At 42.2% G+C, this 22819-nt stretch overlaps 1 protein-coding gene across 2 annotated transcripts in view; it reads left to right on the top strand.

Moving 5' to 3' along the window:
- The first annotated feature begins 600 nt into the window (after positions 1–600).
- The window catches only part of SLAIN1 (SLAIN motif family member 1), a 57607-nt gene continuing 35388 nt past the window's right edge, over positions 601–22819 (top strand). For both annotated transcript variants that reach the window (XM_074563424.1, XM_074563414.1), the window contains exons 1-2: positions 601–1231; positions 4473–4612. In XM_074563424.1, coding sequence (XP_074419525.1) covers positions 750–1231; positions 4473–4612 — 622 coding nt within the window. In that variant the 5' untranslated portion in view covers positions 601–749. The remainder of the gene's footprint in view (positions 1232–4472; positions 4613–22819) is intronic.

Here is a 22819-nt window from a genome sequence, read left to right as displayed (position 1 = left end):
ATTTCAATACAAGGGCGTCTTTCATCTCAGAGGTTCTCCTATACGTGAACAGTTAGTTACGTGGTTATGCAGGTTTTCCACTGCGCTTGGTTCAGCCTTCCTGCCTCACCAGCAACACGTCTTCAAAAACACGTCGCCCCTTTCCTCCCTGTGAATCCGAACTCCAGGAATCAGGGCGTTTCCAAACCACGAACACCCCCCCTCCCCCCCCCCCCCCAGTTTTTTGGCTGAATTCGGCTCCTTTCGAAGGAAGCCCCAACAAAGCCTCTCTCCCGCGATTCCCATTCCCATCACACGTCCCATCTGCATAATGACAACCCTGACAACCACCAGGCTCTAATTACACGCCTCACGAGAGGAGCGGCGTCCCGGCCCAGACCCAACCCGCGGCTGGGGCGATGAGGAGGAAAGGGGGGGGGGGGAGGCACCTTTGTTTAAATCCCCGCCGCCCCCGGGGCTCCCCCGCCGCCCCTTCCCCTGGGCGGATGGAAGGGGGGGCGGCTCTTTGTTCCCGCCGTGCGCTGCGTTCCGGCTGCCGGAGTGGGAGGGGATCGCACCCTCCTCCTCCTCCTCCTCCTCCTCCTCCTCCTCGCCGCTGACGGGAGGGAGGCGCAAAGAGGCGGCGGCCGAGCGCAGGGCCGGGGCTCCCCCCCACCCCCCCGACACTCCTGCGGCGGGGGCCGGGCGCTGCCCTCCGGCGGCGCGGCGGAGCAGGTGCCGGTGGCGGTTAGCGGCGGCGGGCCGGCAGGATGGAGGCTGCTTTGCTGAAGCCGGCGATGATGGCGGAGGTGAAAGGCAGCGGCGCCGGCCCCTCCGTCAGCGCCGAGCTGGAGGTGAAGAAGCTGCAGGAGCTGGTGCGGAAGCTGGAGAAGCAAAACGAGCAGCTCCGCAGCCGCGCTGCCGCCGCCGCCACGGTGGCCGCCGGCCCGCACCTGCTGCTGGCCCCGCCGCCGGCCCCCGCCGGGCTGCGCCCCGCCAGCCCCCCTTCGGTGGCGGGCGGCGGTGGCGGGGCCGGGCCGTGCATGCCCAGCCCGGTGCCCACCCTGCTGTGCGCCGCCGCCCTGGGCCCGCCGGAGCCCCTCGCCTATTTCAAGCCCTCGCCCGGCCTGACGGCGGCCGGCGGCGGGGGGCAGGAAGGTGGCGGCGGCCCGGCCGCGGGGGCCACGGTGCTGGACGAGGTGGCGGTGCTGGAGCTGGAGGACGGCGGCTGCGGACAGGACGAGGATACATGGTACATGCCGCCGGTTCGGCTCTGCCCCCCCCACCTCCCTCTGCACCCGGGCGTCCGGCCGGTGTGTCCCGTCCCCTCTCCCCGGCCGGGCCGACGGAGGCCGCCGCCTCCCTCAGCCCTCACCCCGCTGGGGCTCTCCAGGCTCTGATTAGCGTTAGCCCTCAAATCCGCTTGATCTCGTTCTGCTTAAACTTAAATCTGCCTTAAATTTTTATTTTTTTTTTTACCCTGAAACGGTGCGGTTAAGCAGGGGCCCGTGTGCAGGATGGGGCTCAGGTGGGGGCCGTTTTCCCCCGGTCGGGCCCAGGGGGGTCGCGCCCTCGGCGGGGGTTTCGTGCTCGTTTTCTTCCCCTTTGAAAGAAGCTCGTCTCTCCCTCTAATTTCAGGTCTCAGCCTAGTTTCAGCCTCCCGTTTACATAAGGAATTAAAAATAGCGGAATTGTGCTGGGAAAGCCCTTGATCTGAGCAGCGAGTGCCTCCCCATCCTAAAACCCCTGCCCGGTTGCCTCCCATCGGCGGGGATTTGGGGGGGGCGGGGGAGGGGGGGCTTTTGTCTTTTAGACGTTGAACTAAATGGTCGGTCGTGTATCTTAATAAATGCCCCTGGAGCTCCAAAAGGCACGGTAGGGTGCTGGTAAATGAAATAAAGCAGAAATGAATAACAAGGGAATAAAGCAGAAAATAAAATCGACTGAGAGGAATGATTGTAATTGCTTAAAAAGAGGTAGAATGGGAAATTATAGACGGAAGGTAGACTTATTTATTGTACGCCTCTGTTTATAAACTTAAGTCTCTTATTTATAGACTTATTTAATTAAACAAGTGAGCCTGGTGCCTCAAAACTTGTCTCGGCAATGTGGACAAGCACCGTAGGGACACTGCTGGAATACTGTGGAAATCACTGGCTGCATAACCATGTTAAATGTAATTGATGCTCATTTGTTTTAAAGTGTCAGTAATAAAATATATATAATCTATATTTAAATAACTGGTTTAAGAATCTGTCAAAGCTTCGATGTAGTTTTGTATGCGGTTGGCTTTTAAATTGAGCTGAGGTTTACGTCAGCTGAGAATAAAATACAGTATAATGCAGCTGAGATGGATGTAAACATCCTTATTTTTGGTAGCAGAGAATGAATTTAAAAATTGATCCAAATAGCGTAAATATTTCTTGAATGATGGCCGTGTGTACATTTCATGGTACAAATAATACCATGCTGCAGTTTTGGAAAATTGCTTTTGAGAATCATCAGCAAATTGTATGGAAATTTTTGTCAGTGTTGTTTCATTGTGTGTACTGTTAGTCTGCACAGGGCTGTTTTGGGGTTGTCATTCTGGACTTGAATCGGATTTTACATTGGTCCTAACTTCACATTAAGGAATGTTGAATTTGTTTGATCCCATCCTATTAAAGAAAATGTTTTCCCTGTTCACATTTCAGGATGGTAGAAAGTCATCATTATTTTACGTGCCTTAGTAAAATTTCCTATTGGATTTGGCCCCTGGAGGCAATCCTAAATGCTTTTTGGTGGCCAAAATTCACCTTCATGTCACACATATGTATCCACAGAAGAATTTGGTAACAGGGATGTGCTAACTAATTTATTCCACTAAGGGTGAGTTGTTTTAGCTCTTGAACTTTTTTAGTTCAAGGCTAAATCTCTCCTGTTGTCTGTGAAAGGTCAGCTGTGTGATGCCAGCGACTTTTTTGTCATGTCAGTCTTTAAAGCAAACTGCTATCTGGAAAGCCAAAGACCAGTGCGTATCCTAGTTGTTGATTCATAATTTTAGGCTTTTTTTTTTTTTTTTAGCTGCAGTTACAAAAAATCCCGTATAATTGGCATCCTTGCAGACGAGTCAAACCTCTTCTTGCTCTTCAGCTTTTTACACAAATGCCTGATGGCTGAGAATTCATCAGTCAGATGTTCAGCTTTTGAAACATTTCTGCAGGTTAACAGGAAAGCTGAAAGAATTTTGTGTTCAGTTTTTTTTTTTTCTTTTCGCTTTTCTCAGTATCATTTGTTTAAACGTGTAGTGAGGCACTGCAGGAAGTCGGGGGACATGAGTCCTCTCGGAGAAATTCAGTAGTTGATCTCTGCTGGGGTTGCCGAGAGAGCGAGCAATCGCAGTTGAGGATATTTATTCCTTGTGAGCCGGGTAGAAAGTGCTGATTGACTTCACAGGGAAAAAACCAGCATTGAGCAGGCATGGGAGAACAGTTGCTCTTGGAGGACTCGGGTAGCTGTTGAGCCAAACCCCTGAAGATGCTACCTGTTAGTGGTCCCCTGAGGAGCTCGGTCCTTTTTTTCCCTTTGTTCTTGCCTTTTGCACCCCTGTGTGCAGGCCAAATTCCTTTGCAGCCCGTGGAGTGTTTTGCTCATGCTTGAGAATCTGCCTCTGACTGTCCGCAGCCCCATCGATCAGAAGTGGTCGGGCCAAGGAGCTGCCAAGCTGTCTCAGGCAGCCAAGAATAGTTCCCTTCCTGGGAGATCCTCTCTCTCCCAGGTGAACTGGCGTCTGCTTCTGCCTGATAATCCGCAAAGGCGACAGCAGACACGCCGATCCCGGCTTCAGGAATGTCCCCATGAAATCTCCTTTGATACCTGGCTCCCTACTGTGCTTGACCATCTGATTAGTTGCCTACTTTTGTCTGAGAATAATGCATATACACTAGCTTTTCTCACTTTTTTTATTTTTTTTTTTTGTTCTGCTGGAATTGAATATTGAAAATATATTTTCATTGTTTCTCAGCAAATGTTTTCTAATCTTTAGAAATCTGACTCGTACAACTTTTGGTTCATCGGGGAGAAGATACTGTGTATGCAAGATTAAATTATAATCAGCACTCTGACAACTTGATTAAATTGTTATAGGTAAAAGAGTGAAATAGATAACAATGAAATTGTGATTTAAATATAAAATCAAATACTGAAATTATCTAATCTCTGGTAAAGACAAATATAAAAGGGAAGACTGATAGCATTTTTGATTTGAGACATCTACTTCAAGTTTGTTTTGATGTGCCAGACCTGTAGAGTTCATATTTTGCCACCTACTTTTCTGAGGAGAGAAGAAAACAACTAGTGTAAACTCTTTACCTCGGTCTACCTTTTGTTATTAGAATATCATACTGTAGGGCTTTGCACTGTTACAAATTATTAGTTGGCAGGAAAGTGAGAATACAACGGTAAACTTTTAAGTATTAGATATCTTGCTGATACCTGTGTGTATTTTGGTTAAGGTTGTACGTCTTGCCTACCAAGAGTCTCACTCCTCAAGAGAAATCACTGAGTCCTCTGCAGTGGTGCAGGCGTGTTCTGGATCATCCAAATCCTGAGATAGAGGCTGCAAAACGTTCCCTGTGCTTTAGATTGGAACAAGGTAATCTTATTCTTTGAATTTCTTTACTAGTTAGTTGGCATTTTTGGTCTGGCGTTATGCTCATGTTTGGTGTTTTTCTGCAATTTAGCAAGCTTTACAAATGGCAGACACACAGGTTTTTTTCCTATGTATGGAAGTCTCCCTCCACTACATAAATGCTAACAATTGTTTGCAGATTTTTTTTCTGATCATGCATTTTCTTAATGTGTTTTTCTTCCTTAGGCTTTTATTCCACTGCGTAGCTTGTGATTTTTAAACTTGGCAGTTTTCATCCATTGCTTAAAATAGTGGACCTTTTGGCTAGAAAACATTGATGCTAACTTTACTATTGGTATCTCTATTGAGGTTTGAAAAACAGTGCTTTTGGGTTTTTGTAAAGCCAAAATTATCACGGTGCTATACAGTTTTAAAGGCATATTTGTCCACCTCTAATGTAGCATCAGGACTGCGTTTAAGTGTTGGACAGATGAAGAAGAGCTTTAACTTGATTGCTAGCACTGCTTTGTTGGGCTTTCGGTAGTCTCCAGTCCTGGGATCAATCTGATGGCTGTTCAGTGCCTGTGGACATGTAGAGTTATATCTAGGCGTGATGAATTTTGTTCTAAATAAGTATCAGCCAGCATTATTTTTACTTTTTTACAATCTAGGATCCAATTAAGGTTGTAATAAGGTGTTGTTGAAGTAAGTGATTAAGGTAGGATATTATCTTAAGGTTTATAACTCGCTAGGAAAGAAGAAGCAAATGAACAATATAGGGAGATGACAGGAGAAGGAAATAAAGCTAATGACAATATGAGCATATGGCTGTATAAGCTAGCTACAGCCGTCATTAAGAGAGATTGAGCATGTTCCTGGATGCTTTGGAGGATATGCGTAGCTGTGGATTAATTTTACCCAAAACCAGGCATTTAACTGAAGTAGTCTCTGAAGGCATCTGTCTCTTTGCATGGAATATAAAAGATCCTACAATGGTTATTTTCCTAGCAATATTCAGTTGAGCTCATTTGCCTGCAGTTAGGTGGGTCAAACTGAGACTCCCGTGTTAGTAGTCATCCCACCTAGCTTTGTGGTAGAATTTGGCTTGCAATTTGGGCACCTGAGTTCAGGCATCTGTAGTGTGAGGTGGGTGTCCGTGCTTGGCAGTCAATGGGAGTTTGGTCCGGGGAGTTAGAGAGGAATCTGGGGAGCTGCTCAAGTGGTGAGGTGTAGGTGTTGGCCTTAGGATGAAGTCAGTAGCTCTCCAGAGTCCACTGACACTAACGGGTGCTTAGCACTCAACTCCAATCTGGTCACCTGAAGGTATATCTGTGTAGCGTAGGGTGTCCCAGTCCAGAGCCGAATTCTGGTGTAGAAACTCCATTTAAATTACCCCACACAGATGGCAAGTGCCGTTTGAGATGGCCTCGGTTACCCCAGCTGACCTTCAGCTTCCACGTGGCACAGATACAGACCTTCCATAGGTCCTGTGCCGTATCTGCCCTTCCTTCGATGATATCTTGGCCTCTCAGATGGGCCAGCGCATCTGGGTATGGGCAACCGAATCAAGTCCATAACGTGAGTATAGAAACAAGCTAGAGGAATGTGTGACTTATTTTTCCATTACAAAGTATTATTTAAATTTAATAGGCAATAAAGACATTAGAAAAGCAAATTTATTGTTTCAAATTTAAATCTAAAGTTATCAGTTCAGTCTCTCTCTGTGCACAAGTCACAGAGAGTGGCATATGTCACAGAGAGTTACGTTGACAATGAGTTGCTTTGATCCATATGTTCTACCAGTGATGATGGGCTCATGAATTCTGTGGGATCTGTAGAAAGTTTCTGAGAAATTGTATGCCACATATAAAACCCATTATGGGAGCAGTATGTTCAAGGAGCGAATGGACTCATGTTTCTACTGCAGCAATTCTATGCTGAAATTGTTTTAATTAGTAATTCGGACTTGATTAACTCTCATATTTCTGAAGATACGCCTCTTCAAATAATACATAATAAGCAAATAAGAAGTTGGTTTCACAATATTTATTTCTTCCTCAGAAGAAATCTGGTTTTGAAACCAGATTTGAGTTTTTTTTGTAAGAATCTAGTAATTCTGTTTTAAAGTACAACAGAATTTCTGTAATCTGACTTTCCTGGGTTTTGTTTTGCAGTCCACTCTATCAGCAAGTATATGCGTATAAATATGTACACATATTTTTATCCTAACTTTAAAAGTGACTCAGTAAGAACGACATTCTTCTTTTCTGGTACTGAAGTTTCAAACTTTGTACTTGTAAATTGAACAATGTTTTCCCCTTTTAGCCATATGTCTTGAAAGGGCATTTTAGAGGGATTTTTTGAAATTCCGTTGTGCCACTTTTGCTTGGCACTGAGTCAATGGTAACACTGATGTATTTGAGAATTACTAAATGTGCAGTCAAAAAATGTGTATAATGTAGCAATCCGTGATTCCTGAAATGGCTTATAGGTAGAACTCGCTTAGTAATTTTGTCCATGGTGCATTAGCCAAAAATTAATCCAGTTCTAGATTGTCATAGCTCTTTAGGCACTATAGTGCATAATGAAATAAAAAGCAGTAAAAATTGATTTTTGTCTGCAAAGTCAGCATATCTGAATAAGTGCATGCAGAGAGAAGAGCTGTGAGCCAAAAGAAGTAAAATTTTGCCAGTCTGTTTTTCTGAGTTCTAACTAATTCCTGTTCTCTTCTTAAGATTTTAAAATCTGTGCTCATTTATTCTTGCTCATATAGTTTTTCCCTATTACGTTATATCCTGATTTTCATGAAACTATTCATTTGTTGCCTGAAATATCCCAGCATTAGGATAGCTCATAACCAGGCTGAAAGTCTTCTGAGAGATGTCTGCCAAAGCAATCCTAGGGAGTGAAATAATACAATGACTACTTGGTCTTCCAGGCTGGAGGATCACTTGAATGATGCTATTTTACTTTTCGCCTTGTGCTCACCAGCCTGTTTTTTTCCTAGTGAAAATGACTGTTTTAAGTTTTTCATGGTGGAAGTAAGATTTCATCTTGGTGTAAATCTTTAAGGCTATAAGAAATAAGAGCAGTGGTGGTCTCCAGCAGGTGGTTCTTCTGTGAACCGCTGTGAGAATATGGACAGGCTTTCTCGGCATTCCTCTGGTTTATCACTAAGTAGGTAAAGCTTATATGTAGTCTATAATGAACTAGGCTTATTACAAGCCCTGTTTCTGTGGATTAAGCATGCTAGCTTTAAGGAGGATGAAAGTTAAATTAACCTCCTATGATAAGATCTTTGTTTGGAATTGTTCCTGTTTTCTGTGAGCCATTCTAGTGTTAAGGTAATATTTGTTTGTGGTTTGTTTTGTTTTTTAGCTCTGTGACCTGACCTGACTTCTTTCTTTTTGCTCTTCTTCAAATCATCTTTTGTTTGAAACCTTTCAGATTTGTTTTGTTTACAGCAGTTCTCTATCTACTGTAGGGTCAGTTCCTTCTCCCTTTGGTTTTTAATCTTGCTGTCTGTTTTACTTCTTTACATTCATTCAAATCAACGGGGGCACATCCCAGTCTTAATGGTGTGGTGGAGCTTCTTCTGTATTCTCTTGGTAATGCTTGGAGATGTTGGGGCATGTCAGTATTAAGCCCAGTGAGAAGGAGATGGGATGTGTCAACTTCCTTGCTGGTGCAGAGGGATATAACCCCTCTGAAATAGATGAGATGGTGTTGATTGACACCCTGACTGAAGATACCTTATATAGCTTCCCTGCTGTAAAATGCTCTGGAGCGGGTGGGTGGATCAACTGAGGAGTTAAGAGGCTTAGCAAGGAGTCGGTGTGTAGGAGCTCAGCTTTTATGCAGGGTTTCAAAGCATATCTCATCCAGTTCAGCCTTCCAGACAGAAAACTCCTCTTTCTTGGAGAATATGAAGTATTGGCTAAATTCAGAGTTTGGCTTAGATGAGTTCTTATTCAGAAATGCTGCTTCAGATGCTTAAAAAGAGTAGGCAGCAGAAGTCTGTAGGTTTTGCAATTGGCTGCAGTAATTTATAGTCTTAAGATTAAACTCTTCTTTGTTTCTTAAAATGAATAATGTACTTCAGGATGAATGCTGTTATGTCATCTGTGGATGGTAAAGTATGTTGTGAAACAGATCTGTCGTAGTTTCTCTGCAATTGCTTATGATTTCATAAAACCCAAGAACCTTATCAGTGAAATTTTAGCCTTTATTGTGCTGGATCCCAGTGCCACATGTCAATCAAGTTTGATTTGATAAAACATACCCAGAAGAAAAGCTGGGGGAGGGGCGTGTGGGGTGGGAATATAATTCAATAGTACTATATTCTCTTTACCTATAAAAAAAAATCTTATAGCTGGTAGTGTCCCAGGCAGAAAGTTTTATCTGTGTATGAAACTTGTTGCTTACACAAAGAGGTGAGGGTCTGCTCCATTCTACTAATTCTTTTCCCCTTCCCAAGGGCTCATAGTGAAGGCATTTAGTTTGAAGTCTTTAAGATACAAAATACATTTCGTCACCTGTTAAGAATTGCTGTCATAGGGAGCTTTTGCGCTGTAGTCTGTTAACAGCAGAAGCAAACAGAAAACACTGTAAATGGATGAAAGCTTTTATTTTGTATGCTTGAGCTGGATCCAGTGCTGCACGCAGTGCAGGGTGGGATTTTTTTTTATTATTCTAAAATAGTTTTAAGTTTATTTGCTGTCCATTGATGGATCAGATATGTATGTTATAGCACTGAGGACTGGATTAATAAGATTTAATACAGCTTTCTCATCCTTATTTTTCATGTGTAATGGAGATTAAAGTTTTATGTAAAGTGCTTTCAGGGTAGCAAATGATAACATGCTGAGGCTTGCAGATGATTGGATTGTTGTTGCCAACATAAATAATAAAATTTCTAAAGCTCTAGAAGGAACGAAGGAAGTGGCACGGCTGATTTGGTTCCTTTCTGTGTATGTTTCTCATAAGAAAAGGTGATGAGCAACTGTGACTCTTATCAGCATCTGAGCATCTTTTGGGGGATGCGTCATCTCGGAGGAAAGGATGTGTAGCTGTCTTCTGCAGCACAAGCTCAGTGCTCGGAGCGCACATATACGTGGGCAGGAGTTATGTCCTATTAGATTTCATTTATTTGACGTAACCTCTTGTAGCAGCTGCATAATTCCATGCAGTTCTTAGAGGTTTTGCAAATGCTGATACTACTGGATTTTCTAATACAGCTGCTGAGGATGACTTGTATATTTCAATTGGGAAAAACTCGGGTTTGATATTCTACTTAAAAGCGTGTGCTTGCATTTCAAACAGAATATTTCTCTCTACTATTGAAACGTTTCTACTCTGCAAGTACACTTCACGATAGAAGTGTTGGGATGAAAACCCTTATGGCAACAAATGCACAGAAGATCAGACACTGCACTTTTTATTCATTTCACAGATATCCCTTGCGTTTTTAATAGGGCTTTTAGATATGACTTCTACTTTTCATTGAATTATAATAAACATACTATTTAAGACTTTTGTTTCATATTTCAGGATTGATTGTTGTGCAGCTCATAATTAAGTATTTTCTTACAATTGATTTCTGATTGCCATTATACTTACAAGAAGATGCTGAATTCTGAAGTCTGCGTAAAGGTTGGTAGAGAGGTGACGTTGGATCTTACCTCAGTTGAGAAGATACCCGTCCCATTTTACAATATGTATGTTCTATTAATCCACACTAGCTACTGAGCTGGGTTTGTCAGCTCATCATGAGTGGTTAAACAGCTAGAAACACTGTCAAATTTTACATGAGGATTTTAGCAGGCTTATTTAAAATAAGAATAATTTATGCTTGCAATATAGGCTCAAAGTCTGTAGTGCAGCATATGTCTAAAAGCAATAGTAGTAGCATCAACCCTGACAGTTGCGCTAAAAATACAGACACAATTAGTGTTATCAAGCAGAGTACTCATCACTGGTTTTGTTTCCAAACTTGCAACTACTTTCCTGGGTAGAAATAAAAAAAAAAAAAAACCCCTAGATTTTATTAATTGACCTGAGGGCACTTGAAAGCTTACCCATATTTTTCTAACGAAAAGAGGATCTTTTCAGAACTGGGCTGTTCTGGAAGCTGTCATTTCTTTTTTGCTCATGATAGTCTGTGTGTCTTGCTCACTGTTTGCTGGTCCCCAAATTGTTGTTGCAGCTTTTGTTTTGCATTCTGACTTTTCTTTCACTGCCTGTTTTTGGTGTCTGCAGAAGAGAGCTCGGAATAACACTGCAGAACGCAGATGAGCCTCCCCCATGTGGTATATGGAAGTAGCAATGCTTCTTTACTAAAGTGTTATTTATTTCTGTATTTTCACCTTCAGTGAGCACTTTGGTTCTTGTCTTCATTGTATTGCGGCTTTTGGGAAGCTTTTGTTCAGACTGTTTTATGCCATGACCCCTAAGTATCTTTTTTTGTTGGTTACTTCTGCGATATAGTCCACAGTCCTGTAAATAAGCCAGTCTTTTTCCTTGGCCTCTGACCTCACAGTTTAATATATTAGAAAGAAGTCAATAATCTGCACTTGTTTACCAAATGTTCCAGCATATCTCTCTTCATATTTCGTGGAAATAAAACATTTACACCAGTAATTTGCTTTTACCTAGGGATCGTGCAAAAGTTCTTCTAATAAAATAAAGCTTTTTTGACTCTACCCAATAATGAAATGAAGTGAGTAAGCTCAAATCTGGATACTTGTGGGGCACAGGCGTTCACAGATTTGCTTGATCATTTTTATGTTGCAAGACAGAGGATAATTTAGTACAAATGATAGGGACATAGGAGTTCATAAAAATCAACATTCCAATTATATAATTTTATATATGGAATTATAATTATATCATTTTCTTTTATGAACCTCCCCTAAAATATGATTTTCTTAATTTTACTTCTAGAATGGAATGTATTTGTAAAATTTATAGTTATAGAAGGTGTTTTCTTGTGGAATATTCACTTTTTTGGGGGCGGTTTCACTAAGCCGTTCTTAAAGTCTTTGAATGTGCCTTCATCAAGCACTGTAATTGAATGCTTAATTAAAACCTCCACACCTCTGAGAAGACTGAGGGAGAAGAGGAGTGAAAGTCTGCCTGCAAGACTAAAAATTGCTTTTCTCAGCAAAAAAAAAAAAAAAAGTTGAAACCTAGGTAACTCTTGTTTTGAAAAGAATTTGCAGCAGTTTAAAGATTACATTTTTACTAATTTTAAAGATTCATAAGAAAAGAAGCCATAAAATATACTTCATGTTCTTGAATATTTTATTTTATGATTGAAGTATGAGATATTATGGAAAGCTGGTATGGGGTAATGATTGATTTTAAAGTGACATTGACCTGATAGCTTAAACTTTATTTTATTCATTTATTTATTGTTTTTTATTTATTTTGTTGTGTTACCACAATTAAAAAGTCATGTAAGCCAAGATACAAGAGGTACCTGGATCACATTCAGTGGTCAATTTGGAGCACACTTACCACTTCCACAAGGTAAAGTACCTGTAAACTGCGTCTGCCCGTCTAGCTGAGCTGAGATTGTACTCACCTTGTAACACCGGAGAAATTCTGTATGATGACACCACTTTGGGACGGCTTTTTCTTGAAAGCAGAAGCATGGAAGTTCTGCTGGTGGCTGCAGAGGGGCATTGCAAATGCATTCCTGACTTGGAACAAATAAGTTTTCCCACCTTTGGAAAGAAAGCCAGCTTCTCTTGTAGTCACTTGTCTTCATTATGTAGTACAAATGTTGATCTTGCTACCCCTTATGTATTAATTCAGGGTTGAGATGACTTGTACCTTGAATTGCCCGTTTCTAAAATGGTTACATATAGAGGTAAAAGGTGGCAAACTTTGGTGAAGATGTCCTCATGATAAATTCAGATAAAATCCCCTCTAAGAGTTGATGGGTTGTATCCTCTGCTGCGTAAGAGAGAGAAGATCAGTTAATTTCTCACTTAGTTTTATCTGCAGTTGCTTAGTCAGAAACAGATCATTTCTGACTAAGTATGGTAAGCATTAATAGCCAGAGAGCTCTTGTAATTGTTGGTACTAAAAGTTATGATTAATTTAATCTAAAATAGTAAATTAAGTTAGATACCTAGAAAAAGAAAAACCTAGTTGTCTGCTGACTCTGAAGAAGCCAAAGGGGCAGTTCATCCAACCTGTCCTACTCTGTTCTTAAGCAGTTGTCTGAAATGAGTCCAGAGATACTAATTTCTCTCTGTTAATTAGAACTTGGATAGTACTGAATGTTGGAAGGAATTAGATGACAATATTTATTTATACTGTGAACAAGTCTTGAATATCCTCTGCATCTTTTGTAAGAACAGCACTGATGCCCTTCATTCGGAGATGGTTTCTTGTTGTCTCCTATTTCTTCAGTCATGGCACTTCAGACCTTGCTCATAATCATTTCTTTAGATGCCTAAGCTCATTTTCCAGAACGGGGACAAACAGGACACTGGGCGGTTTTTTGTGTGTGCTTTCACATACTATGAGCTGACCTGAGTCTTTCTGTGATAGTTAGGCACAACAGTTTTGTGCTAGAGTCCATACACTGGTGAAGTAGTAAGGTGTAGCAGAAGGCGTAAATGCTATAGTATGCATCTGCATGTCTTAACTGAGGTACATGCGGTATTGCTTTGTGTTGCATCTGAATCAAAGAGGAAAATCTGTGTGATTGAATCTCCCCTGGAAAGACTTTTTGTATCTCAGTTACCAGAGTCAGACACGGAGCTGTATCTGTTGTATGTGACAGTAAGTACCTTGTCCTTGGGTCTCAGGCATTTATTATGTGAAATCATAGAACATGATGTGGCCCAGTTTTATTCCTCTAATTTTAGGCACGTGTCTGGTATACCTAATTTAACAGCACAGTCATTTTGGCAGTAATTAATTTGTCTTAACAAGGGTGCTTGTAATTAGATGTGCTCTTGGGTCCTTGAGATAGCCACATGGGGCAGATGGGTACGATACAGGAGCTGCACAACAGCCTCGCTCATCTGGACCAGGTGGAGGACCTCAAATGTCATTACATTTGGGTTTTAGACAACTGAATCATGCCCCTGCTGTTCTGTGCTCAAGAGTGGGCTCTGCTCCAGACTCTAGGTATTTAAATGAAGTTTTCTAAGCACATGAGGTATGTTTAGAGTGGCCAAAACAGGAGTGCACTGATTCATTTCTCCAGAGCTGAAGCTGTTGGAGTCACAGACCCAGGAGATTCTTCCTCTCTGATCCACGTGATGTGAGGCTGCTGCACTTCCCTAATCCCAGGTCCAACCAGTTGTAAAGCTGAGCCTTGCTATCAGATGTCGCACACACACTTGTACATGCACACCCCATGTACCTATCCAGACCAGATGGTTCCTCAAGTGTCAGACCCCAGACCTCCACTCTCTGGTAGCAGACCCCTACACCTGTTGTCCTTGCGGTGTCCAGCCCCCAAACGCCCAGTCCTATCCACTGGCCAATCTGACTTGGTGTTTGCTGGCATTGCACCTGCCTAATCATATGGACCTTTCTGCTAGCTGTCCTAGACCGAAAGTCCCTCCAGTGTCAAACCTGTAGTTGCTTGATAGCAGGTTTGCAGACCTTGTGTCCTGCTCACTGGCTAGTGTGGCTTGAAGTTTGCTGGAATCTCTCTCATACATACTAGCACAGAGGACACCCTTTGCACAGAAAAATGGCTTTGCATTAGCCTACCTCTCAAGCCTGTCCAGGTCCCTCTGGATGGCATCCCTCCCCTGCAGCATGTCGACTGCACCACACAGTTTGGTGGTGTTGTCAGACTTGCTGAGGGTTCACTTAATCCCACTGTCCATGTCACCAACAAATATGTTAAACAGCATCGGTCCCAGTACCAACCCCTGAGGAACACCACTCAGTGCGACCATCCAGCCAATTCCTTATCTACCAAGTGGTCCATCTGTCAAATCCATGTCTCTCCAAGGATGTTGTGCAGGACAATGTCAAATGCTTTGCCTAAGTCCAGGTAGATGATGTCAGTTGCTCTTACCTTATCCACAAATACTGTAACCCTGTCATAGAAGGCCACCAAGTTTGTCTGGCACGATTTACCCTTAAGGAAACCATGCTCGTTATTTTGTCTTTTCTGTTTAGAATTGCTTTTTACACATGAAGAAGTTCAGTATGCACTTTGTATCGATGCTATCACGTCACTGAAAAGTTATCAGCACTCAAGAAAATAAGTTGTGCAAGATAACTTGCAAGTGCGTACTTTTAGCATGTGAACAGCCTTTAAGTAACGTTAAGTGCTTGACACTTCTTTTAAAGTCACTTGAAAGCCATTTAACGATTTGTGTCAGAAGTGAAAGTAAGCTGTTAGGGCTAGGGGCTGTCATTTGTTTGATCCTTTGGGTGGGGCTCGTATAATGTATTTCCAATTTCATTGGGCTCAAGGTACTACCACAGTACAGCCGTAGTAAAAGGGTAGGATTGAGCATTAAGTCTTAAGAATTTGCATCTGACTGGCAGCATTTTATTTATTAATTTATTTATTTTAGAGCTGATTGGCGCTTCATGTATTTATGATTTTTCAGCTTCAGGCAATTTTTTCTTCATAACATGTCTTAAGTCTTATATGGGTGCCGGGAGGGATTTTGTGGCCTGTAGCGTGTGGGCGAGAGCAACTTAGTCATCTGTTGTGTTGGTGCCTGCAAATACAGAGGACCAGGCTCAGCATCCTAACATCTTAAGATCTTTTCTTCCTAGGAATCCAACATTTTTTGTCAAGAGTTAAGTTGATGGTTGGACAAGATGATCTGAAAGGTCTCTTCCAACTTAGGCAATTCTGTGATTCTGTGTCCCTCAAGTAGCTCTGTGAGACACTAGCAAACCTTCTTGATGTTCTTTCTTCCTCTTCCCAACCCATAGGAGCGTCACGGGAGAGAGCGATTTGTAGGCCAGCATGCAGTAGGACAAGATGGAGTGATGGAGGGAATCATTGCTTCAGCCTCTTTCTTTGTAGTGTCACCAGTCTTCTTTTTTTGTCACTTCTGCTTCATGTGTTGTAGTCGTATAGCCAATGTTAAGAGTGCCTCATGGTTGTTTCTTAATGCCTTTTGAAACACCGGGTGTGAAATACTTCACTGTAATCACAAACAGATCTTTATTTATAAATAAAAAAAAAAAAATTCAGTTTGTAAGTAGGCACATGTGTTCTTGTTGTGTTGGACTTAGTCCAAAAAACATTTTGTTATTCTTCGCCTATGTGGGTGCTGCTAAATCTGAGATAATTACTTGGAAGAAACAAAATGGGTTTTATGGAGAAGCTTGAAGAAACATATCAAGCTTTGTTGCTCAAGCCCATTTCCGCTTACTGTGGACATGACAGGTTCTGGTGGTGGAAACACTTACGAGATACCATAGGGTGCCTTTTATCCTGAAAAGTAAGAGGTGGGCACAAGGATGATGCAGCATAATAATGGTATTGATGGTGCTTTTGCCTCTTGTGTGCTCTGACTCTTGTCTCTTGTGCCATTCTCATGCTTTTCCTGTTGTACTGTATTCTTGGTTGCTAGTGTCATACTCCTCTCTTCTTCTCTGTCTTACTTATGTTACTTCTACGTTACTCCTTTGTAAGGAGCAAGGATTGCCTCTTTGTTAAATGCTTGCACAGCTCTCGCTGCAGTGTAGGTACCTATGGGAGGTACTTGCACGGTGAAGTTTACTTAGGGAATCTCTCTCAAGATGTCTGAAACCCCCCCAGAGGAGCTTAATTTACAAATGTGCTGTGAGTTAGTGCCAGGAGAAAGCGGTCTTTCTCTAGGGAGTCTGAAGAGACTAATCTCTCTAGGCTAAAAATTGTTGTTGCAGAAGCCCTGGCCCCCATGACAGTAATGTTAATGGTAATGCTCTCTGTATCAAACATCTATATGTCATTTTACCCATTTTTCTAGAAATAACTATCTGATAAGTGCTTCTTAACATGACTCTACGTTGGTGTTGAACCTTAATTCTACATGATGGTATCTATTCTGAATACCTTATTATACTTGGCAGTCACTTAAACCTCTATTAGAACTTTTCTTAATCGTAAGCTTTCATGGATTTTTTTCCCCAGTTCGGCGTTTCAGAAATATTAAAAAGCCTATTTTACAGTAGCTTTTATTTTTGAAGGGTTTTGTGTCTCTCCTCTGCTTCGGGTGATAGTGTTAACACTTTCTCATAATAAGCACATGACTGTGACACCTGCTATATTTATCTGAAAAGCCACAGGGGTCCTGGAGGGTAGTGCTGCTTTTGACCTCAATTTCAGCCTAACTTTCATGTTTTCCAGTCTGATTCGATATCGTCAGCACGTGTACTTGTGGAAAAAAAAAAAAGGAGCGTGGCATCTTGGAACAGGGTGTCAGGCTCAGAAACTGTAGACAGAGAAGCTTCCTGGCAAAACCCTCCTGCCAGAGGTTTAACCTGTGAATAAAGATGGCAGGGAGATACAGTTGTAGGGGAAACTATAATTTGTTTATGGGTGTTTCTTGGATGTAGGGAAAATTCAGAATTAACCAGTAAGGTTAGAAAAAAATTGCAGTTTATCGTTAATGTTTTAATTAATAAATCTTTTTCAAGTTATGATAAATGATCAAGAAAATTATATCCCAGCAGACACATATATTTGAATTCCACCTGGAATGTAATTATCCTACACTGTTAAGAGAAGGATGGGTAATTATCCTTCTATGAGTCTGTCACAGAACAGGTTTCTTACCTGTTATGCTTACCTCTGGTGCAGATGGTAACGTACAAAAGAAAAAAGAATTATGTATGCCGTCAGAAATTTTAAATTTAGGAAATGCAATAAGCTATATTTTTCCTGCAGGCACCTGTTCTCCTGAGGAAAAAATTACATCTTTGACTCGAATTATTGCTACCATATTTGTTTAGCAGTATAATACACGTCCGCTTAGGAGAATTGTTGTACATCCTGTGTGGCGTGTGGAAGTGAAGTGCTTTCTTATTAACTGAAGCAAAACTCTAGCTACCTTCTCTGAAGTTGTGTACTAATCACTAGATAGTGGTTAGCTCTTTTGTTTTTCCTCTAGTCCAATGAATAGACTAAAGGAGCAAGCACGTTTTCAGCAGAAGAGCACGAGAGCACCTTGTGTAGTAGCTGAGCTGTGATCTGCAAGGGGAGCTGAACTAATACCTGTTCTTTAAATCAAGCAGGGAAGGGTTAAGTGGCCTTGCTCCTCATCCTAGAGGAATCCTCTAAGCATGGACTTAGAGAATGAAAGGGCAAAGGTGCCCTTCATCTTCTTCCATTTTGTGAATAGCAGCTGAGCCCTTCTTGAAATCCATATTAAAAAAATTCTGTTCCCTAAAATAGTCCTTTCAACATTTTTTTTTTAAATTGTTTGCACTGTGGTTGAATGTTTGCCCTATTACATATTTGTGAAGAGTTTTAGTTGATGTGATTTTATTGTAATTTTTTTTTCTGTAATGACGCTTTTACTACTGTCTCCTCCAGTCTTTTATTCAACTCCTGAGACCTTAGGTGCAGAAAGGGAGCCTGTCCAGCAGAGTTCTGTGGGACTGCTGTGGTTGCAATGACTCAGCTCCTGTACTGAATGCGCAGGAAGATAAATATGATGGCACTGACGATCTTAGACCTACCAGTACAAAGACACAAAGATTCAAGACATCACAAAGCAGCTGTTGTTCTCTAAGGGATGAAAACAGCAACAGCATTTCCAAAAGAGTAGATGCACTGCCGTCATTGGGGTTTTAAAACTGCTTTTGGCTGATTGAACTGGAGATGTCTAATGTACAGTTGCAAGAGATTAAGGAGTGTTATTTCGGCACAAAAAAGCCGTACTGGGCTAGCTATTCTTGAAAACTGACTGAAGTTAAGAAAATACACATGACCTGTACTACTTTTGCTGTGTAGAAAGCAGCTTGCTGACAAGATAAAAACTGCTCATGTTCTTCATAGCTTTGAAGGGTACTCTTGCATACAGAGCATATACAGGCACACAGAAGACCTCACCCCTCCTTGTTGTGTTATGAAAACGTAAGTAGACCCTAAGAGTTGACCCTGTCAGTGCGTATAGCCTATCTACACTGTGCAGAGTCACAACAAACAGCCTAGCTCCAGTACATCCACACGCTGCGGTGCAATGCCATGTGGAAGATAGACATCAGTGTAGCTTCACTTGCATCCAACTTGAATGAATATCATGATACTCTTCGTATTTCAACTTTCAGGTCACATCTTCTCTAGCTACCATGTCTGTCTCTCTCTCTCTGTGTTAAACATGCTGTAAGTGCTTTCAAGATAAAGTTCATGCTACTTTGTTTAAATAAACTTCAGGCTTGAAATCAGGGACTAATCGAAAAAACAGAAATATCTCCAGAGCATGAGATTTGTCTTCCTCCGGTGACAGGGAGGGACAGAGAGGAACACAGTTGGTTCGGTAGGACTGGAGGTCAAATTTGAACACTGCAAATTGGTTGAGGTGAATACAGACCACAGAGTTTATTAAAGGCGGAGGAGGTGTTGCATTTTGAAAAACAGTATTCCTCCACCTCTACCCTCACATGTGTCTAAAATTCAGATCGGCTTCCGTACCGTAGCTTATGTAAGAATTTTGAGTCATCCAACAAAATTAATTTCCATCCTTTACTTATGCCATGGTAAACTGGAATTAATTCTGTTGAAAGCAGGCCTTCCACCACTGTACAATTAACTTGAGACAGACTCCAGTGAAGTGTCTCCAGGCTTATGGTAGGAGGGGATGTAACTAAATAAACGGTACTAGAAAAAAATCTGTGTTATGGTAATTTTTTGTAATTACTTCTCATGTACTAGATAGAAGTAGTAGAAAACTTACAGTATAGAAATGCAGTAGGAAAAAGACCATGTTGATTCAAAGCCTATTGAAATCACTTGAAGTCTTTAACTGAATTTCTCATGGTTTGTGCATTGTCCTTATGTTAGTTCCCTACGGTATTTCGCCTACTAATCGTGTGCTTTGGGGGATGAATGTCAAATAACTTTGAGAGGAGTCTTCTGCTTTGTGTTTGAGATTAAAAATATGATAAGCTGAGATTCAATATTTATTGGTTCCCACATGAGTGAAAATACAGTAAGTTCATGCTCTTGATTTGGCTGGCAGCAATCAGTACAAACTGTTTAAAACTCTGGAGCTTGATTTCCCTCTAGTCAGAGATTTTGCTTGAGGAGAACTTTATAAAGCTTGCTTAGACATCATGGGGTTCTTCTGACACACATTACAGAGCTACACATTGTATTCTTGCCGTTGTACAAGTGTTGGGAAGGTCAGGGCTGTGCTGGAGACCTGAAAGCAGCATAGCTTTCTTCATCAAGAATCACAGAAGGGCAGGGTTGGAAGGGACCTCTGGAGATCATCTAGTCCAACCCCACTGCCAGAGCAGGGTCACCTAGAGCAGGTTGCACAGGAACGCGTCCAGGCGGGTTTTGAATGTCTCCAGAGATGGAGACTCCACCACCTCTCTGGGCAGCCTGTTCCAGTGCTCTGCCACCCTCAAAGTAAAGAAGTTCCTCCTCATGTTTAGGTGGAACTTCCTATGCTCAAGTTTGTGCCCATTACCTCTTGTCCTGTCCCCGGGCACCACTGAAAAGAGCCTGGCCCCATCCTCCTGACACCCACCCTTTAAGTATTTATAAGCATTGATAAGATTCCCCCCTCAGCTGTCTTTTTTTTTCCAGACTGAAGAGACCCAAATCCCTCAGCCTTTCTTCATAAAAGAGGTGTTCCAGTCCCCTAATCATCTTGGTAGCCCTTTGCTGTACCCTCTCCAGCAGTTCCCTGTCCTTCTTGAACCGGGGAGCCCAGAACTGGACACAGTACTCCAGATGCTGCCTCACCAGGGCAGAGTAGAGTGGGAAGGATGACCTCCCTCGATCTGCTTGCCACACTCTTCTTGATGAACAAGGCCTTCTTGGCCACAAGGGCACATGTGAATGTGAAAAGATGTGCGAATCCATGATGTGCTTTGTCAGAAGTCCCTGCTATATGCATATGCTTGTTCTAGAAAATTTTCCTTGTGTTGATGTAACTTCATGGCAATCCTTGTAGAGTGTTGACATAAAGAAAAACTTTCATCAGCGGTGTAAGAGTCATTTACAGGTTCTGCTGTACTGTATTGGCAAAATACCCCTGCACCAACGGGCTTACTTTGTCTTTATTAAGTAATTCAAAGAATCAAGTGGATGTGTGGAGCAGACTGGGGAAACAAGTATCTTTGAGCTGCAAGAGAGATGCACAAAAAATTATCCTAAGTAGAAGTTCAAGAAGTAATCTGACACAGAACTGTCCAAAATGAATTTTGGACAGTCCAAAATGAATTTTGAACCAGCTGTTTCTGCAACTGAAAAAGGTTGTCAGTGCATCTACATGACTTGTACAAGGGTGGATGCACCCTCTGTGTGAATAGGGGACGTGAAACTGCTTCTCCTTCCCCTTGGATGCTGAGGCAAACTCCAGATGTCAGCGTAGCCCCTGGGGACAGAGCTGTGTGGCTGGGGAAGAGGAGGACCTGTAACAAGAGTCACATACCCAGTATCTGTACCAGATGGATTAGTAGCTTGAAAGTCTGCTCCTGAATAATAGATAACCATGTCCAAAGAAGTGGCAGGCCAGATTTCTCTAAGTCAACTTTGCCACCAGATACTTTTTAGGCTGAGGAAGTGCTTATGTAAGTGCACAGCTTTATGATCGTGGGCCCCATATTGCAAGCAAATCCCCACCCCAACATGCATTATTAAGCTTATATATGATACCAGGTTTGTCTCTTCATTGACCCAGAATCTCGGCTAGCGAGAGTGGTGAGTTAGAGGGCTCAGCAAGCCCTCAGCAAGGACGTGCCTGGGAGGGGTTGTAGAGCTACAGCTCCCCAGATGCTTTATGTAAAGTGTTTTGCAGAGTCTCTCAAAATAGTATCTCTGGTAACTACTCTAAATCTCAAAGTGGAACAACTCATCCTTGTGATTTGGTACTGGGGCAGCAAATGCTGTTTCTGGGGCACAAGGAATTTCTGCCTCCTCTCCTGGTTAAAGCAGTTTAATTGGCATTCTTGTTGAAGGTCTTGATTAGATTATGGGCCTAGACTTTAAACTTTCTCTGTTTCTTTACAGCAGACCTGAAAATTAGTGACGTAACAATATGTTTTATACAGAAATGGGAAATACTAACTGTGTATGTTCTGGTCAGCAGTCTATAGCTGGATATAACCTTTGCACAGAGACAACTGTAAAATACAAACTCTACAAACAACCTGATTTCAGGTGGGGTCGCCAAGACTGCATCTCCTTCCCCCTCCATGGATGTATGTCTTTGCACCCATTACAGTTAAAGGCGCGTCTCTGAGAGATGATGACAGTATGGCTGTTTTGAGTCAGAGAAAACAGATATAGGTCCTTCTTCTATTATTTGGGTTTTTTTGTAATGCTGTGCTCCACAGAACAGTGGCATTAATAATCTAGCACAGTAGTTTCAAACTCCTGGTCACCACCGCGTTACTGTGTGAGACCCGCATCCTGGGCAAGTATCTCTGATGAGGATGCTGCAAGTGTTGAATTGTGGAGGCTGCGGAGGTAACTCCTGCCACTGCATACTCTTTGCTGCTGCTTATCTGCGGACATTCCCTTGACTCCTTTAGACCTAGGGAGAATATGCCGTGCTGCTCTGCGGAGCAAACATCCACCGGATTGAAACGGTGTGAGTTATACATCAGACAAAGGTTGTCAGGGCTCTCTGCAAGCAGCAGAAGGCGGTGAAGAGTTGTCCTGGGAAACACGCTGTAGGCACTCTCAGACCAGGGAGATGCTTCAGACCTGTGAGCCAGCATTTAAAGAAAAGACAAAAAGACGTGTTTCAGTTCAAAATTTAGCTGTTTTTTCTATTTTTTGAGTATTGGGACAAATGGAGCATTTAAACCAGCATTGAGTGATTGCAAAATATGCTTTCCCACAGTACTGTCTGGGATTTTGCTGTATCATGCTGTCACTGGAATATAGACAAAGCAGTAACCAAAGGTAATGAACTCAAGGAGGAAAATAATGTTGGGGTGAGTTTCACAATGCTTATGCAATGAGCATGAGATTTCTGATTTTGCTTATGGTGACGGTACAGAATATGAATCTCTCTTTCAAAATGGTAACATTGGAGTGTAATCAATGATAGACCTGTG

Source organism: Larus michahellis, chromosome 1 (assembly GCF_964199755.1).
Source record: "Larus michahellis chromosome 1, bLarMic1.1, whole genome shotgun sequence".
NCBI lineage: Eukaryota > Metazoa > Chordata > Aves > Charadriiformes > Laridae > Larus > Larus michahellis.
This window is presented reverse-complemented; position numbering and strand designations above follow the sequence as displayed.